The sequence below is a fragment of the Lissotriton helveticus genome, chromosome 2_1, assembly GCF_964261635.1.
Source record: "Lissotriton helveticus chromosome 2_1, aLisHel1.1, whole genome shotgun sequence".
NCBI lineage: Eukaryota > Metazoa > Chordata > Amphibia > Caudata > Salamandridae > Lissotriton > Lissotriton helveticus.
This window is the reverse complement of record NC_136059.1, coordinates 1177390635-1177411959: the sequence shown is the minus strand read 5'-3', so window position 1 is coordinate 1177411959 and position 21325 is coordinate 1177390635. Positions and strand designations below refer to the sequence as shown.

At 46.6% G+C, this 21325-nt stretch overlaps 1 protein-coding gene across 1 annotated transcript; it reads right to left on the bottom strand.

The window, feature by feature from the left end:
• Positions 1–13677: 13677 nt before the first annotated feature.
• LOC144819655 (interleukin-8-like) lies at positions 13678–18731 on the bottom strand. The gene is made up of 4 exons (XM_078677463.1): positions 18533–18731; positions 16250–16379; positions 16063–16146; positions 13678–14498 (listed from the first exon to the last, which is right to left on the bottom strand). Exons 1-4 carry the CDS (start codon positions 18591–18593, stop codon positions 14480–14482), a joined length of 294 nt encoding a protein of 97 aa, XP_078533589.1. The 5' UTR covers positions 18594–18731; the 3' UTR covers positions 13678–14479.
• Positions 18732–21325: the final 2594 nt, after the last annotated feature.

Below are 21325 nucleotides of genomic sequence, written 5' to 3'. Positions count from 1 at the left end.
CGCCTCGCAAATTGCGACTTATTTGCGTGTTGCAATTTGCGAGGTACAATTTGCCATGTACAAAAGTGTGTTTAACACGGTTTGCGATTCCCAATGGAGTCGCAAATTATAAGGATCATGAATATTAATGAGCGTGTCGTAATTTGAGACCCCATTAGGAATGGTTGACCCTCCCAGGGATGGTGGCCTGCTGGGCTCAGCAAACCTCCATGTCTTGGATTGCCTTTCAATAAAGTATTATTATTTTTTTCAATGCAGCCCGTTTTCCTTAAAGGAAAATGGGAAGCATTTAAAAAATAACAAGCATTGGCATAGCCAATAGGTCTCGCTTTTGCTGGCCTAGCGCTTGCGGTTACGCGCGCGTGTACGCACGCAGCCGCCAGCTTTCAGCGCCCGAGGTGCCATCTGGAGCGCGATCACTGTTACTTTTGCCCTGGCTTCGCGTGCACCACTCACGTGCTTTTTGTTTAATTTCCTTTTTGCGCACTCACACACAACTCGCTCACCACTCGTGTTTTTTTTATTTCCTTTTTGCGCGCGCACACACACAACTCCCGCGCTTGCAGTATGACCAGGCATAAAGCATGCGCCCGATTACATCGCTCTTTTACTCAAAACATCTGCCTTGTGGGACTCCCGCCTCTGCAGTAAAAATGTGACTCTGTGGAGTTTCCAAAGTCTCCACGAAGGCTTTAAGGAACAGAGCATCACCCCCAGGGAACTATGTTCACTCTATTCACGCCAACGGTCTGAGTGTGGCGTAACATATTTGTGTCTGTATGCTTTCAGAGCCTCAAAGTGATACAAAGCAGGCACTTAAGCACTGCATAAAGCCCCGGAAGTAACAATACATTAACCGTGTTAATCTTGAATGCCTATCCCTCAAGCTGTAGTCCCCACAAAAACCAGCACCGCTCTGCACCGTATGATATGAGCCATTGGGGAAATTGTCACCTCACGTCCAAACCAACGTGCCGTTTTCTCCGGTATCCCGTAAACAAGGCCACTGTAATACTGGGGTTTACAGCTGCTGTGCTTCCAGCGTGGTTATGCCTAAACCACACTTGTCGCACAATCCACCATTTGTACAGCCCAATTTGTACATTTCAGCAAATTATGTGTTTCTAGTTCAAACGGCTCAAAGCTACTAAATAAAAGGGCCACGAGAGGTGATAGAGTGGCAGGCGCTGTGCGAAGTTTAACTAGTGAACTCAGATGCTGTCTTCAAGTGCTATGGTTGTAGTTATGTGTCAAAGTGAAGAAAATGTGAATACTGCCACTGACAAATTCATCTTTTCCATCCTTAAACCGTACATACAGAGACTGCTGAGGTTTATTAGGCCCCTCCTCCCATTCCAAAACATCTGCAAAGAAATGTACCGTCATCCCTTGCACCATTTGAAAACTACATGTAGCACTCTTCCACTCTGCATCATTCGTCACTTCCCTTCACCACCTCTTCAATAAACTGCCTTGTGCACTATTAGGACCACTTACTCCAGCTCACAGATAATAAGGCACAAAAGTTCCTAAATATTTCACTCATAACATGCCTGAAATCCAACAAGTGTTCCTGAACCCTCATACCAATTAAACAGTGTCCCGTCCATCCTCACTCCCAAATTTTGAGAATCTAACAGCAATTGAATTCAATCTTCTACCCTAATTTCTCTTGTTGACTACCCTTTGCCCTATCCAGCCATCGCACAGCATCACACTCCAGCTGAACAGTACATACTAGAGCTTGGCCCTTTCCAGTCTTCTTCTCCGATATTTGCAATTGAGTCGAATAGTTGAATAGACAAGCATTGGTAATGCCAGTCGGGCTTGCTGACCTTTACATTCATCCAAGACTATTTGGTATTGCCAATGCTTGTTCATGGTAGTCTTTTAATGCCTATCAAGATAGATGTTGTATCTTCTACATTTCCGCAACAGTTTTTCTAGTGACTAATAGGTGGCACTGAAACGCAGCAAACTGAAGTTGTTTCAATGTGGCTCAGTTGTCTTAGATGCAGTGGAGTTTGGAGCAGGATAAATAAGGATCTTCGGAGGGCAAAACCAAAAATCTCCTATTTGTGGATCAAACACAGGAAGAGGAAAACGCAAAATAATAAGAGCACTGATTGACACGAAAGCCACCCAGTCTCGAGTAACAATTGGATTTGTGGTGTATTGTATACAGTGCTGTGTTCGACAGACAGCGGGAACTGTCTGCAGCTAAACAACGACAAGCATTGGCATAGCCAATAGGTCTCACCTTTGGGAACCTTATAAGTGTCTAGCCATGCAACAGTTCATGTTGTTGCACCAAGGATATTGTGCTGCATAACTAAATACTTATAAGGTCCCAAAGGCGAGACCTGTTGGCTATGCCAATGCTTGTTTTATTTTGAAGTTGGAGAAAGAAATCCAGATGAAAGCAGCCATGCATGAACCGCTTGTTCGGCTATTTAACAAACTATATGAAGCGCATTTTGTTTACTCCTTAAAAAAGTATATTAATACCTGGTTTGAGGAATTTGTTTAAAAACAATGTGCCTTTCAGGTTCTTCTGAGCTCAATAACACACAGAAGTGTAGAAAACATAAAAAGTAAAAGAAACCCAAAAATGTTGTTTTCACATTTTTGCAAGATTACATTCTCTTGCTATTTTTCTAAGCACTTTTGCCATGGGAAAGGCGCCCAACAGTTACATTGGACTATGAGACCTTAAGGTGACCTGATCTTGTGACCAGCTTACAGACATCTCTACAGCAAGCACACTGGCTAAAAAGGTAGGGGTGATGAAAGGTGTCACTCAAACCACAGGACAGCTTGCAGCAGGCACTGAGCTATTTTATTAGCAGGCTTCTGGCTGCATAGCTTTGTGACATTCTTTCCCCGTGGCAGGGATCTGTGGGCAACGCGCTGGTCATAGGTTTATTCTCGTTGTAACCAATTTAGACTTCCCTCCAACCTTCTTGGGTTTAGATAATGTCTACACAGCTTTATATAATGGTGGATCGCAAGTGCAGCACAAACGCCTTATAGAAAACCCCACATGTTTATGGATACAGAGTGTTGTCCTCCTGAGTTTAAAACCAGCACGTTTGGGGCGTGGTGTGTGAAAAATAAGTAGCGCCCACACGGTCCCATTAGCCTCGAATGCTGTTTCCCAGACTACCTTTTCAAGATGGAGGCTGCTGGACTCGGAGGGGAGGGGTTCCATGCCATCGTTTTTATGCAGGGGTGGGTCTCAACTGAGGCTGGTAGAGCCGAGGGTGCACGGGCACAAATTGGAGGGGCGTCCAGGGCAGGGATTTAGGAACAGGAACGAGATGCAGGTTTTATGACTGGGAACAGTTTACAGACCGGAGGGGGATGTGCAGAAGAAATGGCTTGGCCAGGAAGGACGCAAGGTGATTATGTTTGAAAGATCAGTGCATTAAATGAAAGAAGGCGGGCGGGTTAGTTTTTTTTTCCTTGTAGTTTTAAATAGCGCGAACTCGACCCTAAGATATCTGAGTGCTTTACATGATCACGTTATTTTTAAAATGTCACTTTTTTAAGGCACGGGTAGATTAAGTGATTTGCCCAGAATCACTGGATGTTGAGCGGACGCTTAGACTCGTGCATGTTTTCCCAGTTCCATATTCTGCAGCTCTGGCCGTAAGGCCACACACGGCCTCTCCATAGTTCATAGATTGCAACTTTCCAAAGTTTGCGATAAAGGTCGCTTTTGGCAGGAATAAAGGCTTTGGTTTTCTTTTCCATAGCAGCTTAGTCCACAAAAGTACCAGGAGTCCCACGAGGAAGCGCTTAAATAAGCATTGGCCGCAAGTGTAAGCCGCCGCGATCTGTGGTGGGGGAGAGGGAGAAGCAGGAGTTATGTGCACGTGCCGTGCAAAAGGGAGGAACAAAGCCCGGGAGTTGTGTGTGCGCGCGCGCGCGCTAAAAGAACATTTTTAAAAAGCACGCGAGTGGCAAAGCTGGCGGCTCGCGCGAGTAACCGCACGCTTGATGCCAGCAAAAGCCTTTGGCAGCACTTTTAAAACTCCACTCCTAAATGTCTCACCAGAACAGCACATGCACGGGCTCAAGCGAGACCTAAAAATGAAATGTTTTCGTTTTATTTTTTAAGGGCAGGTAGTGGTGCCACGGATCACTGCCTGTCCTTAAAAAATATTATTAGAGACCGTCACAAAGTGGAAGGGGTCCCATGGGGACCCCTTCCAATTTGCGACTGCATTACCACCCTCTTGAAGAGGGTAGTAATTTGTGAGTGTTTTGTGACCGGAATTGCGGTTGCAAAATATTCATACACTGGATTGCGGTCCCTATCAAGAAGGGAACGCCCCTTCCTAATTGCGACTCAAAATTTCTAAATAGCGAGTCGCAAATTAATTGCGACTCGCTATTTAGGAATTGTACATAGCCCATTCACATTTTGCATGCGCAAACGAGTCGCAAACCCATTTGTGTATGCAAAATGGGGTTGTACATCTGGCCCTAGATGTACCTTGGTTTAAAGACCGCCACACCGTTTTTACAAAAGTATGTTACCTCTCTAAATTACCGAATTTTTGGGTGCATGCAACTATACTAAAATTCAGATTACAGTGCAGAGAGGGTGGGAAAGCAACTGTGCATGTGGGTTGAAGGTGCACTGTTCTAGTGTACATGTGCTGATAGACTATTTCTGTTTTAGAGCCTTAGGGCACCAATTTTAAAAGAACAATGCTTGTCAAATATGGGATAACGGCAAGGATGGAGGCTATAAGATTATTATTGATATGCAGTTTTTAGATATATACAGTGGATAGGTTGTTATTGGCTATAAAGATGTAGGTCGATTTTGTGTGGTCTTAAGTGATTTTATGTTTTTTTTTTACTTAATGTTATATATAATATCCTACAGCTTAAAAGACCACAGACATGACTCTTTCCATGAATTCTCAGGCTTGCCCACTGATACTTGCATTGCGGTGTGTCTACTGATTTTTGGCACACATTGTAGCCATTGCAAACAGGAAAGGACAACTAGAGCAAGATTTTAAATATATGTGAACAGGTGTTAGCCGTCATGGCTTAACGCCTCACTTCGCCACTTCAGAAATGCAAGGCTGCACCATATTTACAAGAATATAGTGCAGCCTTGCATTTCCCCAGGGCACTAAGTTTAGCAGCTTAGCGCCAAAGCAGGCACCCTTGCACCATAGTGCAAGGGTGTCTGCATGCCGGGGAAGACTGTTATGTGCAGGAAGGTCCTCCTTCCTGTACAAATTAATCTTTAAATGCTGTTTTGTCAAATCTGTGTGTGCTTCTTAATGCAGTACATATGGAAGTTACAAAATATCCTTTTTTTTTTTTATTGTTTATGTGCAGGAAGGGACACCTTCCTACACATACAATCCAAGGTGTTTTGCTATTTCCATGTGTGCTGCACAAGGCAGCAAACATAGCAAAAGCAACAAGCATTTACAATGCAACGGTTTCGCCTTTGCCAAAGTTAGAGCTATTGGCATTGTAAATGACAATATTTTTATTTATGTGTTGGTTTTGAAAACAGATAAATAAATGGCATTGTCATTTACATTGCCAACAGCTTAATCTCTTGCAAATGTAAGACCTATTGTACCCTACTGGATTTCACTGAAGAAATTCAGAGTCTGGTCTGCAGGTGTCACGTGACAGATGCCCAATTGACAGCTGAGGGGGTTAAATCGTGCTGGGGTGGCACATTAAGGCAACGCTTGCTGAAAGCACTACACTACCCTACTGGAGTGTCAGTCTTTTTGGACATGGTCCACTCACTCATCTTGAAACAGGAAGCTCGCCACCAGTTCCACAAAAAATACCGTCATTAAATCTTTCCTTTTTAAGGGTTGGACATTTCAGTTGGCGTCTGCTCTCAGTCACGCTCGTCTTGTCGCCCATTGTCAATCACGCGCCTCTCTGTGCCTGGCTGTCAAGTGCTGGCGCCATCCTAGTGCGCATCTTCAGTCAGCCACGGTGTGCTAGCCAACCGAACTGCATTATGGGATGGCATGGCGGGTTAAAGAACCTGTTTTACAAACATGTGTCCGTGCTTGTGAGGAGGTAGTGCACCTGTTGAGGGAGAGAGAGTGTGTTTGCATATGTGCGTGCATGCATGTGTGTGAATAAGCACTTCCAAGATTTAGTGGGACTAGAGTTTTTATCTACAAATCATTGTTTTCAGCTGTGTTCTAATGGAATCAAAGCAACACTACACCCCCCATAATGCATAGTGTGATCACATAAAAGTACAGAACTGGAAAGAGTGTCCATAATGACCAGCAAGACGGTTTTCACCCTAAGAAGGATGTGCTTCAGTCTCCAGTGCCACGGGCGAGTGGAAACACACACTGTGCTGGTGGAGAAGTAGAAGAAGTACAAGTGTCCATAGAAGAGAAGTAGAGGGGATGCACTCTCCATTCCCTATGCACTCTCCACTCCCTATGCACTCTCCACTCTCCACTCCGTATGCACTATCCACTCCCTATGCACTCTCCACTCCCTACGCACTCTCCACTCTCCACTCCCTATGCACTCTCCACTCCCTACGCACTCTCCACTCTCCACTCCCTATCAACTCTGCACTCCCTATGCACTCCCTATGCACTCTCCACTCCCTATGCACTCTCCACTCTCCACTCCGTATGCACTATCCACTCCCTATGCACTCTCCACTCCCTACGCACTCTCCACTCTCCACTCCCTACGCACTCTCCACTCTCCACTCCCTACGCACTCTCCACTCTCCACTCCCTATCCACTCTGCACTCCCTATGCACTCTCCACTCTGCACTCCCTATGCACTCTCCACTCCCTATGCACTCTCCACTCCCTATGCACTCTCCACTCTGCACTCCCTATGCACTCTCCACTCCCTATGCACTCTCCACTCCCTATGCACTCTCCACTCCCTATGCACTCTCCACTCCCTATGCACTCTCCACTCTCCACTCCCTATCCACTCTGCACTCCCTATGCACTCTCCACTCTGCACTCCCTACGCACTCTCCACTCTGCACTCCCTATGCACTCTCCACTCCCTATGCACTCTCCACTCTCCACTCCCTATGCACTCTCCAATCTGCACTCCCTATGCACTCTCCACTCCCTATGCACTCTCCACTCTGCACTCCCTATGCACTCTCCACTCTGCACTCCCTACGCACTCTCCACTCTCCACTCCCTATCCACTCTGCACTCCCTATGCACTCTCCACTCTGCACTCCCTATGCACTCTCCACTCCCTATGCACTCTCCACTCCCTATGCACTCTCCACTCTGCACTCCCTATGCACTCTCCACTCCCTATGCACTCTCCACTCCCTTTGCACTCTCCACTCCCTATGCACTCTCCACTCTGCACTCCCTATGCACTCTCCACTCTGCACTCCCTATGCACTCTCCACTCCCTATGCACTCTCCACTCTGCACTCCCTATGCACTCTCCACTCCCTATGCACTCTCCACTCTGCACTCCCTATGCACTCTCCACTGTGCACTCCCTATGCACTCTGCACTCCCTATGCACTCTCCACTCCCTATGCACTCTCCACTCCCTATGCACTCTCCACTCCCTATGCACTCTCCACTCCCTGTGCACTCTCCACTCCCTATGCACTCTCCACTCCCTATGCACTCTCCACTCCCTATGCACTCTCCACTCCCTATGCACTTTCCACTCCCTATGCACTCTCCACTCCCTATGCACTCTCCACTCCCTATGCACTCTCCACTCTCTATGCACTCTCCACTCCCTATGCACTCTCCACTCCCTATGCACTCTCCACTCTCCACTCCCTATGCACTCTCCACTCTCCACTCCCTATGCACTCTCCACTCCCTATGCACTCTCCACTCCCTATGCACTCTCCACTCCTATGCACTCTCCACTCCCTATGCACTCTCCACTCCCTATGCACTCTCCATTCCCTATGCACTCTCCACTCCCTATGCACTCTCCACTCCCTATGCACTCTGCACTCTCCACTCCCTATGCACTCTGCACTCTCCATGCACTCTGCACTCTCCACTCCCTATGCACTCTGCACTCTCCACTCCCTATGCACTCTGCACTCTCCATGCACTCTGCACTCTCCACTCCCTATGCACTCTGCACTCTCCACTCCCTATGCACTCTGCACTCTCCACTCCCTATGCACTCTGCACTCTGCACTCCCTATGCACTCTGCACTCTGCACTCCCTATGCACTCTCCACTCTGCACTCCCTAAGCACTCTCCACTCTGCACTCCCTATGCACTCTCCACTCTGCACTCCCTATGCACTCTCCACTCTGCACTCCCTATGCACTCTCCACTCTGCACTCCCTATGCACTCTCCACTCCCTATGCACTCTCCCCTCCCTATGCACTCTCCACTCCCTATGCACTCTCCACTCCCTATGCACTCTCCACTCCCTATGCACTCTCCAATCCCTGTGCACTCTCCACTCCCTGTGCACTCTCCACTCCCTGTGCACTCTCCACTCCCTATGCACTCTCCACTACCTATGCACTCTCCACTCTCCTCCACTCCCTATGCACTCTCCACTCCCTATGCACTCTCCACTCCCTATGCACTCTCCACTCCCTATGCACTCTCCACTCCCTATGCACTCTCCACTCCCTATGCACTCCCTATGCACTCTGCAGTCCCTATGCACTCTCCACTCCCTATGCACTCTCCACTCCCTATGCACTCTCCACTCCCTATGCACTCTCCACTCCCTATGCACTCTCCACTTCGCACTCTCCACTCCCTATGCACTCTCCACTCCCTATGCACTCTGCACTCTCCACTCCCTATGCACTCTCCACTCCCTATGCACTCTGCACTCTCCACTCCCTATGCACTCTGCACTCTCCACTCCCTATGCACTCTCCACTCTGCACTCTCCATGCACTCTGCACTCCCTATGCACTCTCCACTCTGCACTCTCTATGCACTCTGCACTCCCTATGTACTCTCCACTCTTCACTCTCTATGCACTCTGCACTCCCTATGCACTCTCCACTCTCCACTCCCTATGCACTCTCCACTCTCCACTCCCTATGCACTCTCCACTCTCTATGCACTCTGCACTCCCTATGCACTCTGCACTCCCTATGCACTCTCCACTCCCTATGCACTCTCCACTCCCTATGCACTCTCCACTCTCCACTCCCTATGCACTATGCACTCTCCACTCCCTATGCACTATGCACTCTCCACTCCCTATGCACTCTCCACTCCCCACTCTGCACTCCCTATGCACTCTCCACTCCCTATGCACTCTCCACGCCCTATGCACTCTCCACTCCCTCGAGCTGCACTCCCTATGCACTCTCCACTCCCTATGCACTCTCCACTCCCTATGCACTCTCCACTCCCTATGCACTCTCCACTCCCTATGCACTCTCCACTCCCTATGCACTCTCCACTCCCTATGCACTCTCCACTCTCCACTCCCTATGCACTCTCCACTCCCTATGCACTCTCCACTCCCCACTCCCTATGCACTCTCCACTCTCCACTCCCTATGCACTCTCCACTCTCTCGAGCTGCACTCCCTATGCACTCTCCACTCCCTATGCACTCTCCACTCCCTATGCACTCTCCACTCCCTATGCACTCTCCACTCCCTATGCACTCTCCACTCCCTATGCACTCTCCACTCCCTGTGCACTCTCCACTCCCTATGCACTTTCCACTCCCTATGCACTCTCCACTCCCTATGCACTCTCCACTCCCTATGCACTCTCCACTCTCCACTCCCTATGCACTCTCCACTCCCTATGCACTCTCCACTCCCTATGCACTCTCCACTCCCTATGAACTCTCCACTCCCTATGCACTCTCCACTCCCTATGCACTCTCCACTCCCTATGCACTCTCCACTCCCTATGCACTCTCCCCTCCCTATGCACTCTCCACTCTCCACTCCACTCCCTATGCACTCTGCACTCCCTATGCACTCTTCACTCCACTCCCTATGCACTCTTCACTCCCTATGCACTCTTCACTCCCTATGCACTCTTCACTCCCTATGCACTCTTCACTCCCTATGCACTCTGCACTCTCCACCCCTATGCACTCTCCACTCTCCACTCCCTATGCACTCTCCACTCTGCACTCCCTATGCACTCCCTATGCACTCTCCACTCTCTATGCACTCTCCACTCTGCACTCCCTATGCACTCTGCACTCCCCACTCTGCACTCCCTATGCACTCTGCACTCCCTATGCACTCTGCACGCCCTATGCACTCTGCACGCCCTATGCACTCTGCACTCTCCACTCCCTATGCACTCTGCACTCCCTATGCACTCTCCACTCCCTATGCACTCTCCACTCCCTATGCACTCTCCACTCCCTATGCACTCTCCACTCCCTATGCACTCTCCATGCACTCTGCACTCCCTATGCACTCTCTATGCACTCTCTATGCACTCTCCACTCCCTATGCACTCTCCACTCCCTATGCACTCTCCACTCCCTATGCACTCTCCACTCTCCACTCCCTAAGCACTCTCCACTCCCTATGCACTCTCCATTTCCTATCCACCCTGCACTCCCTATCCACCCTGCACTCCCTATCCACTCTGCACTCCCTATCCACTCTGCACTCCCTACCCATTTGCTGTTAATCACCTTTGCAGCATGTACTTTATGGCCTCTGATGCTCTTCAGCGCTTTGCAGTGCGGTTAGGATATGAAGCGCTATATAAATTCAACTGTAATGCATTACGAAAAATGCCAAACCATGAAAAAACTCCCTGTTGCAAATCTTATGAGCAGTTTTACAAGTGTCTCACAAGGGGCACGAGATGCTTAGCCCATACGAGTCTATTTAGGCCGTTTGGGTACTGGACACCCGCAGTTTTAAGGACATTATTAAAACGGACTGTAAAGTCGAACTGAAAGAATGAAAAGTTATGCATGCTGCAACAAAGGGGATCAGCCGAGCAATTTCACATCAGACAAACCACTGCGGAGTCCTCACTACAAATAAAGGGGCAAAAACTACTTTTAGCGCCCATGCACTTGATGAACAGCCAGATCGTGGCCTGTGTCTTCATCATGTATTTTTAACCAACGTACACTGAATTCACGTGCTCCACCACTAAAAAACAAGCACTCACCTGGGCTTCCTCGCATGGAATGACCAAAACAAACACAGAAGGAAAAAAAACGAAACTCCGCCCACCGCCGCGATGACGACATCGCAGAGGCGGAGAGGGAAAAAATCACGGGAACGCCCCCGAATCTGGTCCGGCCTTGACGGACAGATCCGGCTCCCAATGGCTAGCCTCCATTTATGGAGCTAGCTAATGGGAGGTGGGGGACGTTCCGATAGCCAATATGGTAAACAAAAGATTTCACCTGCGCGAACCGCTTGCGCAGATCGCCAGGTCGAAACCTAAAAATGAGGAGAAATAAAGCAGGTTTTCCCTGGTTTTAATTTTGGCGCTGCCTACTATTTACGCCACCCTTAGAAATAGGGGGCAGTGTAAAAAATCAGTGGGTGTTGCGGTGGAAAGCCCACCCAACACCCACTGCGCACCCCTTTCACACTAAGCATAGCATGAAGGGGGCATTATTTACAAGGCAGCGTTAAGCCACGTTAAGTGGCTTAATGCTGTAATGTAAATAGGGCAAAGCCACTATCGTCACTGGAACGACAGAGAAAGTGCATTCCCGTGACGATAGGGGCTTGTAAATATGACCTTGGATCTGTCACCGGTGGTTTAACTATGCAGTTTTTTTAATATAGCGCAAATTGGCCTAAGGGCATTACACGAGAACCAAATTACATTAGGCATGTTTTTTAGGCATGTGAAAATGTAGTGATAACCCCAGAATCTGCAAATGCGAGACACTATGCATTGTCCCTGTTAGAAGTTAGAGAAATGGATGTCACTAGGAAAATCTTGTGGCTAAGGTGTGTTAACAACATACTTTGTGAGATGGGGATGAGCCACCTCTCTACAGCACCTGCTGAAAGTACATTTCCAACTAAAACTGAGTTAAAGGCAGCGTACTGGAACATGATAATTATGAGGCGGTTCTCAGCTTATACAAACCCCTCTTCATCTAAATCCTTCCTTGACAGTAAGCATGAGGCTTTTTATGAGGGTTACTGGGACTTAATCATCACCCCCAAAGACAGGAAACTGTGTTACCAGTTTAGTGTGGGTTCGATTCCCACAAATGTTTTTATTAACAAATGGTGCACTTCTAATAATAGTAATTGCCCCTTTTGTCACCATAAGAATGAATCTTTGGTACACATTTTTTTGCCTGCCCAGTGTTTCATAAACCCAGGTCCCGATGGCTGAAACCTATTTGTTCAAACATGGGAACCAGGTCCAGCAGCGAGGCATTTAGGATACTAAAAACATCAGTGGAAGGTCCCATAGTCATCGCTGTTGCAAAGTTCCTGGGCTGGGTATGGGGGATCTGTAGGAAAGCAAGGACGATTAGGTAAATGTTTACAACCATGTTTTGTAGGCTCCTACCGATAATTTAGCACTATGCACTTTATTGTATGAAGTTGCAACCCAACGGTGAACAATGAAGGGTGGTTTTCTAGACAGCATTATTGTCGGGGTGTGATCTAGTGTTTTAAGTTATTTATTGTATTACCATTTTCTTTTAAAAATGTATGTTGGATACCTTCTGTTTTTACTAATATGCAAGTTGTTCTGACTTTTATGATTTTTTTATCGAAATAAAGAGTATAACTGACTGATTATCAGTACAGGACGGAGGCTGAGCATTGCTGCCTGGTACTGGGAGAAGTGGTTGAATAGAAGGCTAGTATTAGAAACGGTGGTGTGAATCAATTTGGGGGTTTCAGGTCAATGAGACTGGAACAAACTTCTGAGTTCTGACTTTTTGTTTTTGTACACGTGTAATCCTGGTGCTAGTACAGTGAACAATACATTCCCCTCTGCGCCCTTGAAATGGAAAGAGTCAACCTTTTCTAAGGTTAGAATAGGTCACATGGATTGTTGTACATACCCACAATGTGTAAACGGATATTTAAGGGCATCCCAGCCTGGAACATATACACCAATCTACTCCTGGACTCTGCAAATACTTCTACTCCCATTAATATCCTCCTGCAAGTATATTCTTTTACAAGTGTAAACCCATCTTCTGTCAAATTCAAAGGTGATGTTCACATTCGTAATAAATGATATTTGATATTTTTTACACTAAATTTAAATATGCAAATAAATAATGGTTTGAGTCGGGGCATTTTATTCATATGGACCTTATGTGGATATTATCTGGTACGCAGTCGCCCTTCCTGCCCTAAGTTATGCACCCCTGCATTAGTTAGCGCAGGCAGTGCGTTTGGGGACGTAGGCAGTATGCCAAAGGTCAGGTTCACTTCCGGGTAGCAAATGCCTTGTGCAGCCCTTCAACATTCCTGTGTAACAGGGGTGAGGAGGGGAAGTCCCATCTCTTTTACAGCCACAACGAAATGGTGTGCATTAATCTTTAGACGAACAGGAGTACTGCGGTTGTTGCAAGAAATCACAAAATTGTCTTCACTTTTTTAAGTCGATCGAGTCATGCACACACACAAAGCCGGGTTCATATAACCTCAAGGTCCGAAACAAGAAACTGATTGTACACACTTTACTCATTGGCATTTAACAGACAAGGTCAATTCTTTAATACGTATTTGGTTTGTTTATTATATTTGTCAGACCAAAATACACTTGGCACTAGCTGAATAGACACATTGGCATTGTAAGATAGGGCTATGACAGTATGCCATACAAAATAGACATAATATACATCATACGGTTCGAAGAACATTACCATTCTAGTAACTTGGGAATCATTATGTACATATTTAAACATCCAAAAATCAAAATGTACAAATATCGTTATAGAAATAGTTTGCCTTGAATATATCATTGTGTTGTCCGGAATCAGGATCCATGGTGCTCCGGTATCCTACAGAGAATGCGAGTGCCTTGAACTGTCCATATTCAGAAGGCTTTGTAGGTGCTAAAAGTAGAGAATCCTCTGCATGTCTCGCGCGGTGTGTCCGGAGTGGCAAGATTAAAGCTGTGAACTGTTGCCAATATTCTGGCATTAAACCACATTGGATACTTCAAGAAGTGATAATGAGCCCAGCCCTGCACTGAACAAGTGAAACTCTGCAATGTCAACACAACATTAGTGTGTCACCATTGAAAACATATATGAAAAATATCCAGCGACTGAGGACTATAACTCAGGTTCAAGGCCTTTAACAGCCATTATGGCCCTAGGCACTGGTCCATTGTGCTATATTGTCAAGTAACGCACATGAGCTGATCCAAGTGCAGCCGCAATCTGCCTGTCTGGCTCCAACTGCAAACCCTTGTCCCACAAGGTCTCAAGAGCATCTCTGGTTCACAGTCTCATCAATTGTAAATTGTGTGTCCAATCTCTTAACGCAACGGGCTTCCTCGCATTCCTCACTTGGGATTGGACGACCTGAAAGAATAAGACCATTGCATTTAGTTTCTGTTCAGACATCAAGGTCACAGAGCACATCTTTGTTTGCCTCGCCTGCCCCTGTTACAAATATGTACCTTGCACATCCATATAGGATTTTTTTTTAAATGAAAACACCAGCAATATTGTGTAGAAAGTATTAAATCATAAATATATAGATACAGATTATATAAAACAAAATACAAAACATATAAAAGAGACCACATGTTTTATTCTGGTTTTATTGTAATATTTTAAGTCGGATCATTTTTTCTCTCATTTTCTCTCTTTTATATGTTTTGTATTTTTATTAGTTTTTATATAATCTGTGTCTATATATTTATCTTGCTCTTTTATGGCATTTGAGGCCATGAACGAGCCCACCACAAGGAGCCAAACAAAATGACGTATTCTAAACCTTGGGGATTTGCTCATGGAGGTTTACGACTAGCTAAGAAAGCAAATGCCTTACTTTTCTGGGACCTAAAAAGCATTCCAGAAGTAATAGTCCAACTTTAACATAGTGTGTGTTAGGTGAACAGTGTCACCTCAGCAGGGCAAAGATTTAGACCAATTTAAAGGATATGATTATGTGAGAAAATATTGTTTTTGTCAAAACACAGAAACTGACAGCAGCAAAGGACAACCAGCCCCATACAGTCAGCGCCTTACCCTACCTCCTTTTGGCATGCAGGAGCTATAATCTTAAGCTTTCCCATGGCATTCTCAGGCCCATTGTTCTGAATCTGTCTAACCCGTCATGAAATAAATCTACTGCTTTTGACTGCTTCCGCTGGTCTTGGTAGAGGGTTGTGTGTTTTGGGGTGGCCAGAGTCCGAGGCAGAGGTGTATTGTGTACGCATTATCTTTATATATCCCGAACCATAGATAGCAAGAAAAGTTGTGCTGTACGTGTATGTACGACTCATGCCCTTGCGCTAATGTGGATAAGAGGGAATACGTTATCTTCAAAGATGGGCCCATGGGCACGAGGAATTTGGCCTCTTCCCTATCCTTCCTACCCTACACTACTTCTTGGATTTCTACATAGCGTCTTTGCATACATTTACACCCGGCTACAAAGACTTTAGATCCCACCTTCCAGAAACTTGGCAATGGCTCCCATTCCAGGATAAAATAGCATTTAGGTTGATTCGCTGTTGCATGTGTCTACCCCTCCCATAACCCATTCAGTTTGATAAATCAGCTGAGCTGGCCAATATTAGTAGATATCTCCAAGCTTGGTTGGAGTTTTATTGTTGAGGAAATAACTATAAATATGTCGATGATTTTAAAAAAATAAAGAAAAATTAAACCTTTAATACTAGAGTTGGCGTCTTTCCAAATATTCCAATTTTTGATAGACAATCGAAACGCGCCATAGGGAAGTAACGCAATTCGCCAGGATCACGCAAAGTGTGGGAAACATGGATTAGAACTAAAGCTTCCTACTTTTGCAGCTGACCACTGAGACACTAGACCATGCCTCTATGCTATTTAACCTAAATCTACATCAGCAGGACATACACAAAACACACGTCAATGGAATGACAGTGACACACACCTGTGCATAATGGAGTGTATGATCCTCTTCACCCACTTGGCTTGGAGGTCCAAACAGACCAGGTTTCCGTCCTTAAGAGTGGCACTGTTGGGAAGCAACAAGGAACCGTCAGAACAAGCATCAGAGCTCGGTTTCTGCTCCAAGCAGGAATTATCCAGAGTGGTACAGGCTGCAGGCAGGTACTTACATGACTTCCATCTTCATGCAGTGTGATCCCTGTGGGATGAGCTCAATGTTGGCGATCTGTTTGCTAGAGAAGGGCTTGGACTCGGTGTTGATGCACTGGCAGCGCAGCTCCGCCCTGTTGATAGTGGCCCCTGTGTGAAGAGAGTTACAAGAAAAGGGTAAACCCGGAGTCACTGGAACCTGGGTGCTAGACAGTATATAATAGAGTGGTCCCAGTTTATTGGTGTGTGAAGAGAGGCGCATACTGTGAGATACACACAGGCTTCAAAGGCATTTGCCAAACAGGCAGCAGGCATAGCCATTCAAAAGGATCCATCCACCGCCAGGTCTTTTCTTTTTTTTCTTTTTTTCTTTTTTTATTATTTTTGGTATTTATATACATACCTGACATACAGTGAACCGAGGAATGATAGACGCACACCCACTCAGAGACCTACAAAGAGTCACATACACATCCACATGTGTGTGTATGCCTTTAAAGCTCACAGAGCTTTAAAGGCATACACACACATGCCTGCAAAGCAAAGCAACACACGACCCCATAGAGACAGATCTTCAATGATATATAGACACAGGAAAACGCCCACCGGTCTTAAAGGGTCCATACACACACACGCACACAGGCATTCAGAGAGCTCTGTAGACACCCACAGGCCTTTAAAAGGATATGCACATACACAAACACCACGATATGCCTTCAGAGGGATGTACACAGAGGCATGACACCACACCAACATGTCTTTAAAGATAAACACACACACATACGGGCATTTGGCCATTCCAGGGAGTACACGACTATTCCTGTGTAATTTTGGTACATTACTAGGTCTATTTAATTTCATGTTTCGCAGTGGTTGCTAGCCCTAATCATAAACGTGAATGTAAGACCTTTGAAATGATGGAAGTCTGATGGAAACATACACAACAGGGAAAATGTACGTGAACAGTAATCAATGTACACATTGTTACATGATGATCTTTTAGGTCGTCCGTTGTATGCAGGCAAACAATGAATTATGCGCATCTACAAAAGCGTTATGCCACTCACAAAATGTTTCTGCATATAATGTGCAAAATCATGGGAAATGCATCTGCAGTACATTTCGCTAACATTTTGTGCAGAATCTGTATCACATCGGTGAGAACGCCGCGATGTACACAGAACGTGCTTTAAAAACCGCAATGTTTTAAAAACATGCACGCCAGCTTGACGGGAGTAAGTGCAGCACGTTCAGTGAGGTGTGTTCTTTTGTGGAAAGTCCAACTACCTCAACATAAATGAATACAATTAAATAATTCCGGCGTTTAACGACGGTTGGTGATTGTTTTAGGCATGAACGTGATGTCTCACTGGCAGTGGCAGGCATCTGATTGACACCTATGCGCGCGCGCTGTACAAGAGCTGGTCGAAACTCTAGGACTAGTTACAAATGGTTTATCCAGGTCTCAGCTGCGATATAAGGGTTTTTGGACAATAGAGTGTAAATGCCCAGCAGAAGAACAGTTAAACACAAATACCCACTGGACCCCACAGATAGTAATAACGCGCCTTAAAATGCAACTGATTTTTCACGTCAGCAGCTGTACAAAACTACATATACCTGCAACGAAATCCGGGAGAAATCTGAAATTTGCACCAGATAACCCAACCCGATCTAACATAATACGCACTTGGCTTGTCACAACAGCTTTCTGTGAGTTGTTGTGTGCGGTGCATAATAGCTGCTATTAATATGTTAATATAGGTTACGGCTATACCATGCACAGCTGCCTTGTGTTTGCAAATGAGCACAATATGCACAGACGCGTTTTTCCTGCACATGGAGCGCTTTTCCAATGCGTGCTGATGTGCACGAAGTGTGCATAACCAAGGCAAGGACACTTGAGCGGTTGTGCAGAGAACAAACTTTATGCATCACAAGCAATTACAACAAACCACCTCCGTGCTTTCATTGCACAATACATTTGCACAGAAAAAAATAACCAGCAAACGCCATAAGTTCAGTTGCCTTTTGACTCGTGAAAAATATTAAAGGGCTAACGATATAACACGTTTGTTTCCGAAGCCTGACAGCATTTTTGTCAGGATTCAGGCGCATAACTATTGATTGCCAAACACACGTTGCAAACGCCTGCAGACCACATACACATGTTTTCAACTCAATCCAGCTGCTGGCACAGGGGCAGCTGCGGAACTGGTATTGAGGAACGCCCGGTTGGTTTTAGACACGGCTGGTCTTAATGTGTATACGGCATAGGAAGGTCGATTCGTGTGCTCTCTTACCTTGTGAGAGGGCGGCAGCCGCGGCCAGCAGCAGCGCCAGGATCGCCAGGCAGCTGTTCATGGTGACTTGCTGAGGACAGATGTGTGATGCACGCGGCGTGGATGGTGCAGAGAGCGCGAGGTCTGCTTGCTGCCTTCCTTCCTGATGGCCTCTTGTCTGTCGGAGCCCGCTTACTCTTTCCAATGTTCCCCACTTAGTCCTCCTACGCCTTTTATCTGAGGCAGATAGGTGACGCCCTCTGCTCCTGGAGATAGGAAACCCTGGATGCTTTGCTGGGAAACTACGCAGGTTTTCAAGTGTCCTGCCACTCCCCCAGCCTCCCCTGAGTGAGGAGGGGGGCGGGCGCCCACTGAGGCAGTCTGAGGAGGGGGCGGGCGCCCACTGAGGCAGTCTGAGGCGGTGGGCGGGCGCCCCCTCGAGGCAGTCTGCCAAGATGATCGCACTAGTGCTAACACGAGCTAAATGCCTGAAATCCCTTATCCGGTACACAGTATCTGAGACATCTCTGCAAGGAACATTTATATATTTTTTAATAATAAGTCATCTACAGGAAACTGTTTAATTTTACAATGTTTTATCCTAACTTTACCCAGAAAAAACAAATTCTGTAATGGTAGGAGGAGCGGTGTTTTGAATGAGTAGGTGCTCTCAGGCACTGAGGGGTAGATTTACAAGCCCCTTGCGACACTTTTGCGTCATTTTTAAAATGGGAAAAGTGACGCAAAAGTGGTGCAAGGGGCTTGTACATCTGCCCTTCAGTACCTGCTTTTCTTAAATTTGAAAGGGGGCAGAAGTAGCAGCACATTTTCGCACTGCTGTGAAACGTTTGATTAGAGAGTACCGTGTAGTATAGTGCGTAATGGGTAACTTAGTTCCAATAGTATCAGAACTGTATTAATGTTAACGATCGAGAATTGTAGAATCTTATGATGTAGCAAGTATCCCTTTATGTCATTTGACTGCTTGTACCTTGTTCGTGTTGGATGTCCTTTCATGCGGGGGTTGGCATAAAGAACCTACAAACTTGATACTGGTTTCGAGTCTTCAATAAGATACCACATACCTCCACTTCTTCTGATTTCTGTTCTGTTTTCCGACCTCTCCCTACCCCATTAGTCTCAGTCAGCCCCAGGATGCCTGCCATGGTGATAGTGCGCTCTACAAATGTTTTAAATAACTAAATAAATAACTTCTCATTGGTAAACAGGCACCCAGACAGCACCGGCTTTTGGCATGGGCGAGCTGGGCTCCGGCCCAGAGCGCCAATCTTCAGAGGGGTGGACGGAGCTGTAGCAGCAAACCTCTCCCCTTTCTCCAACCTCGGTGCCTCTGCGCTCTCGTTTCTTTCAGTTTAACCCCTTCGCGCTGATGACAAAGCCAGCTCGTCATGGGCGTTACCTGCGCTACGCGGATGACGAGCTGGCTTTGTCATAAACAGCGCGATTTTCAAAAATCAGCGCACAGCGGGAAAACGCGGTAGCGCAGTAGCGGTTAAAGCATTTTTATTCATACCGTAGAGGATATTTCTAACAGCCCATTAGCCCCCTTCCTTGCCCCCTTCACCCTCTCACCCTTACTGACGTACACCAACACCACCCTCCTCGCAGCAGCGTGACGCAAGTAAATTATGGGTGACTTAGGTGAGGTGGGGGAGGTCCAAAGATATCTGTGTTTAGAGGCCATTCACTGGGCTGACAGAGACAGACCTGTGAACACAAAAGCCCAACCCCCACCCCTCCCTGCTTCATTCTATTCCCTACCACACTACCATCAGCAAGGTCGCCAAATTTCTCTCAGACCAGGGCACTATCGTAGCAAAGGGTGGCTCTGCACGCAGCGGCAGTTAGTACCTGCACTTCTATTCCATAACGGCCAGAGCGGCCGACTTTGGAGCTGGGGAACAGGTTCAAGCCTTGGCTTTGGCTCAACATCCTGTGATTCTGGGAAAAACACTTAATCTCCCTGGGCCTCGTTTATGAGAAATGACGCATCGCTGCGTGAAAGCAGCGATGCGTCACTTCTCAGTGCGCACTCCTTGCGACATTCCTGATGCGTCATATTTAATGTATGACGCATCATGTCGCAAGGAGTAACAGATACGTCAGTATTTCTGACGTATCTGTAAGCGCAAAACTGATGCATTGCTGGAGTGGGTCACAAAAGTGACGCAACTCCAGCAATGCGTCCTTTCACATGGGGCAAGCCCCATGTGAAAGGGCCTGCGTCAGTCTTACGCCTGCTGTGAGGCGCATCCTAAAAGTGACGTAGTGAAATCTCATAGATTTCACTGCGTCACTTCTACGACCCTTCCTTACGTCAATACGCCCACCTTGCATACATTATACCTGGCGCAGGTATAACGTGGCGCAGGGGTTTACAAAGTGACGCATCTACCTAGATGCGTCACTTTGTAAATATGACTCAAGAAGGCGTATTTTTTACACCACTGGTGCGTCACAAAAAGTGACGCACCGGCGGCGTAAAAGTGAGGCATGGCCTCATAAATGAGGCCTCCTGTGCCTAACAAAAAAGAAAGTGTCCTCGTGTAAGGTAACTGGTGCTCAAGTAAAGTGCTCGAATACGGTCTTTTTGCCGAATTTATATAGCGCAAACTCGACCGAAGGTATTGGAGTGCTTTACATGAGCACCAGTTAGGTTACATATTCAGGCAGCGCTTTAAGTGGGCCGGGTCTCACCTGGTCTGAGCACCGCATTTTTTTTTAAGGGGGCCTTGAAACGGGTCTCTATTGGGCTCTGTTTTGTGCCCTGACACAGGCAGTCTGTTTTTTCCC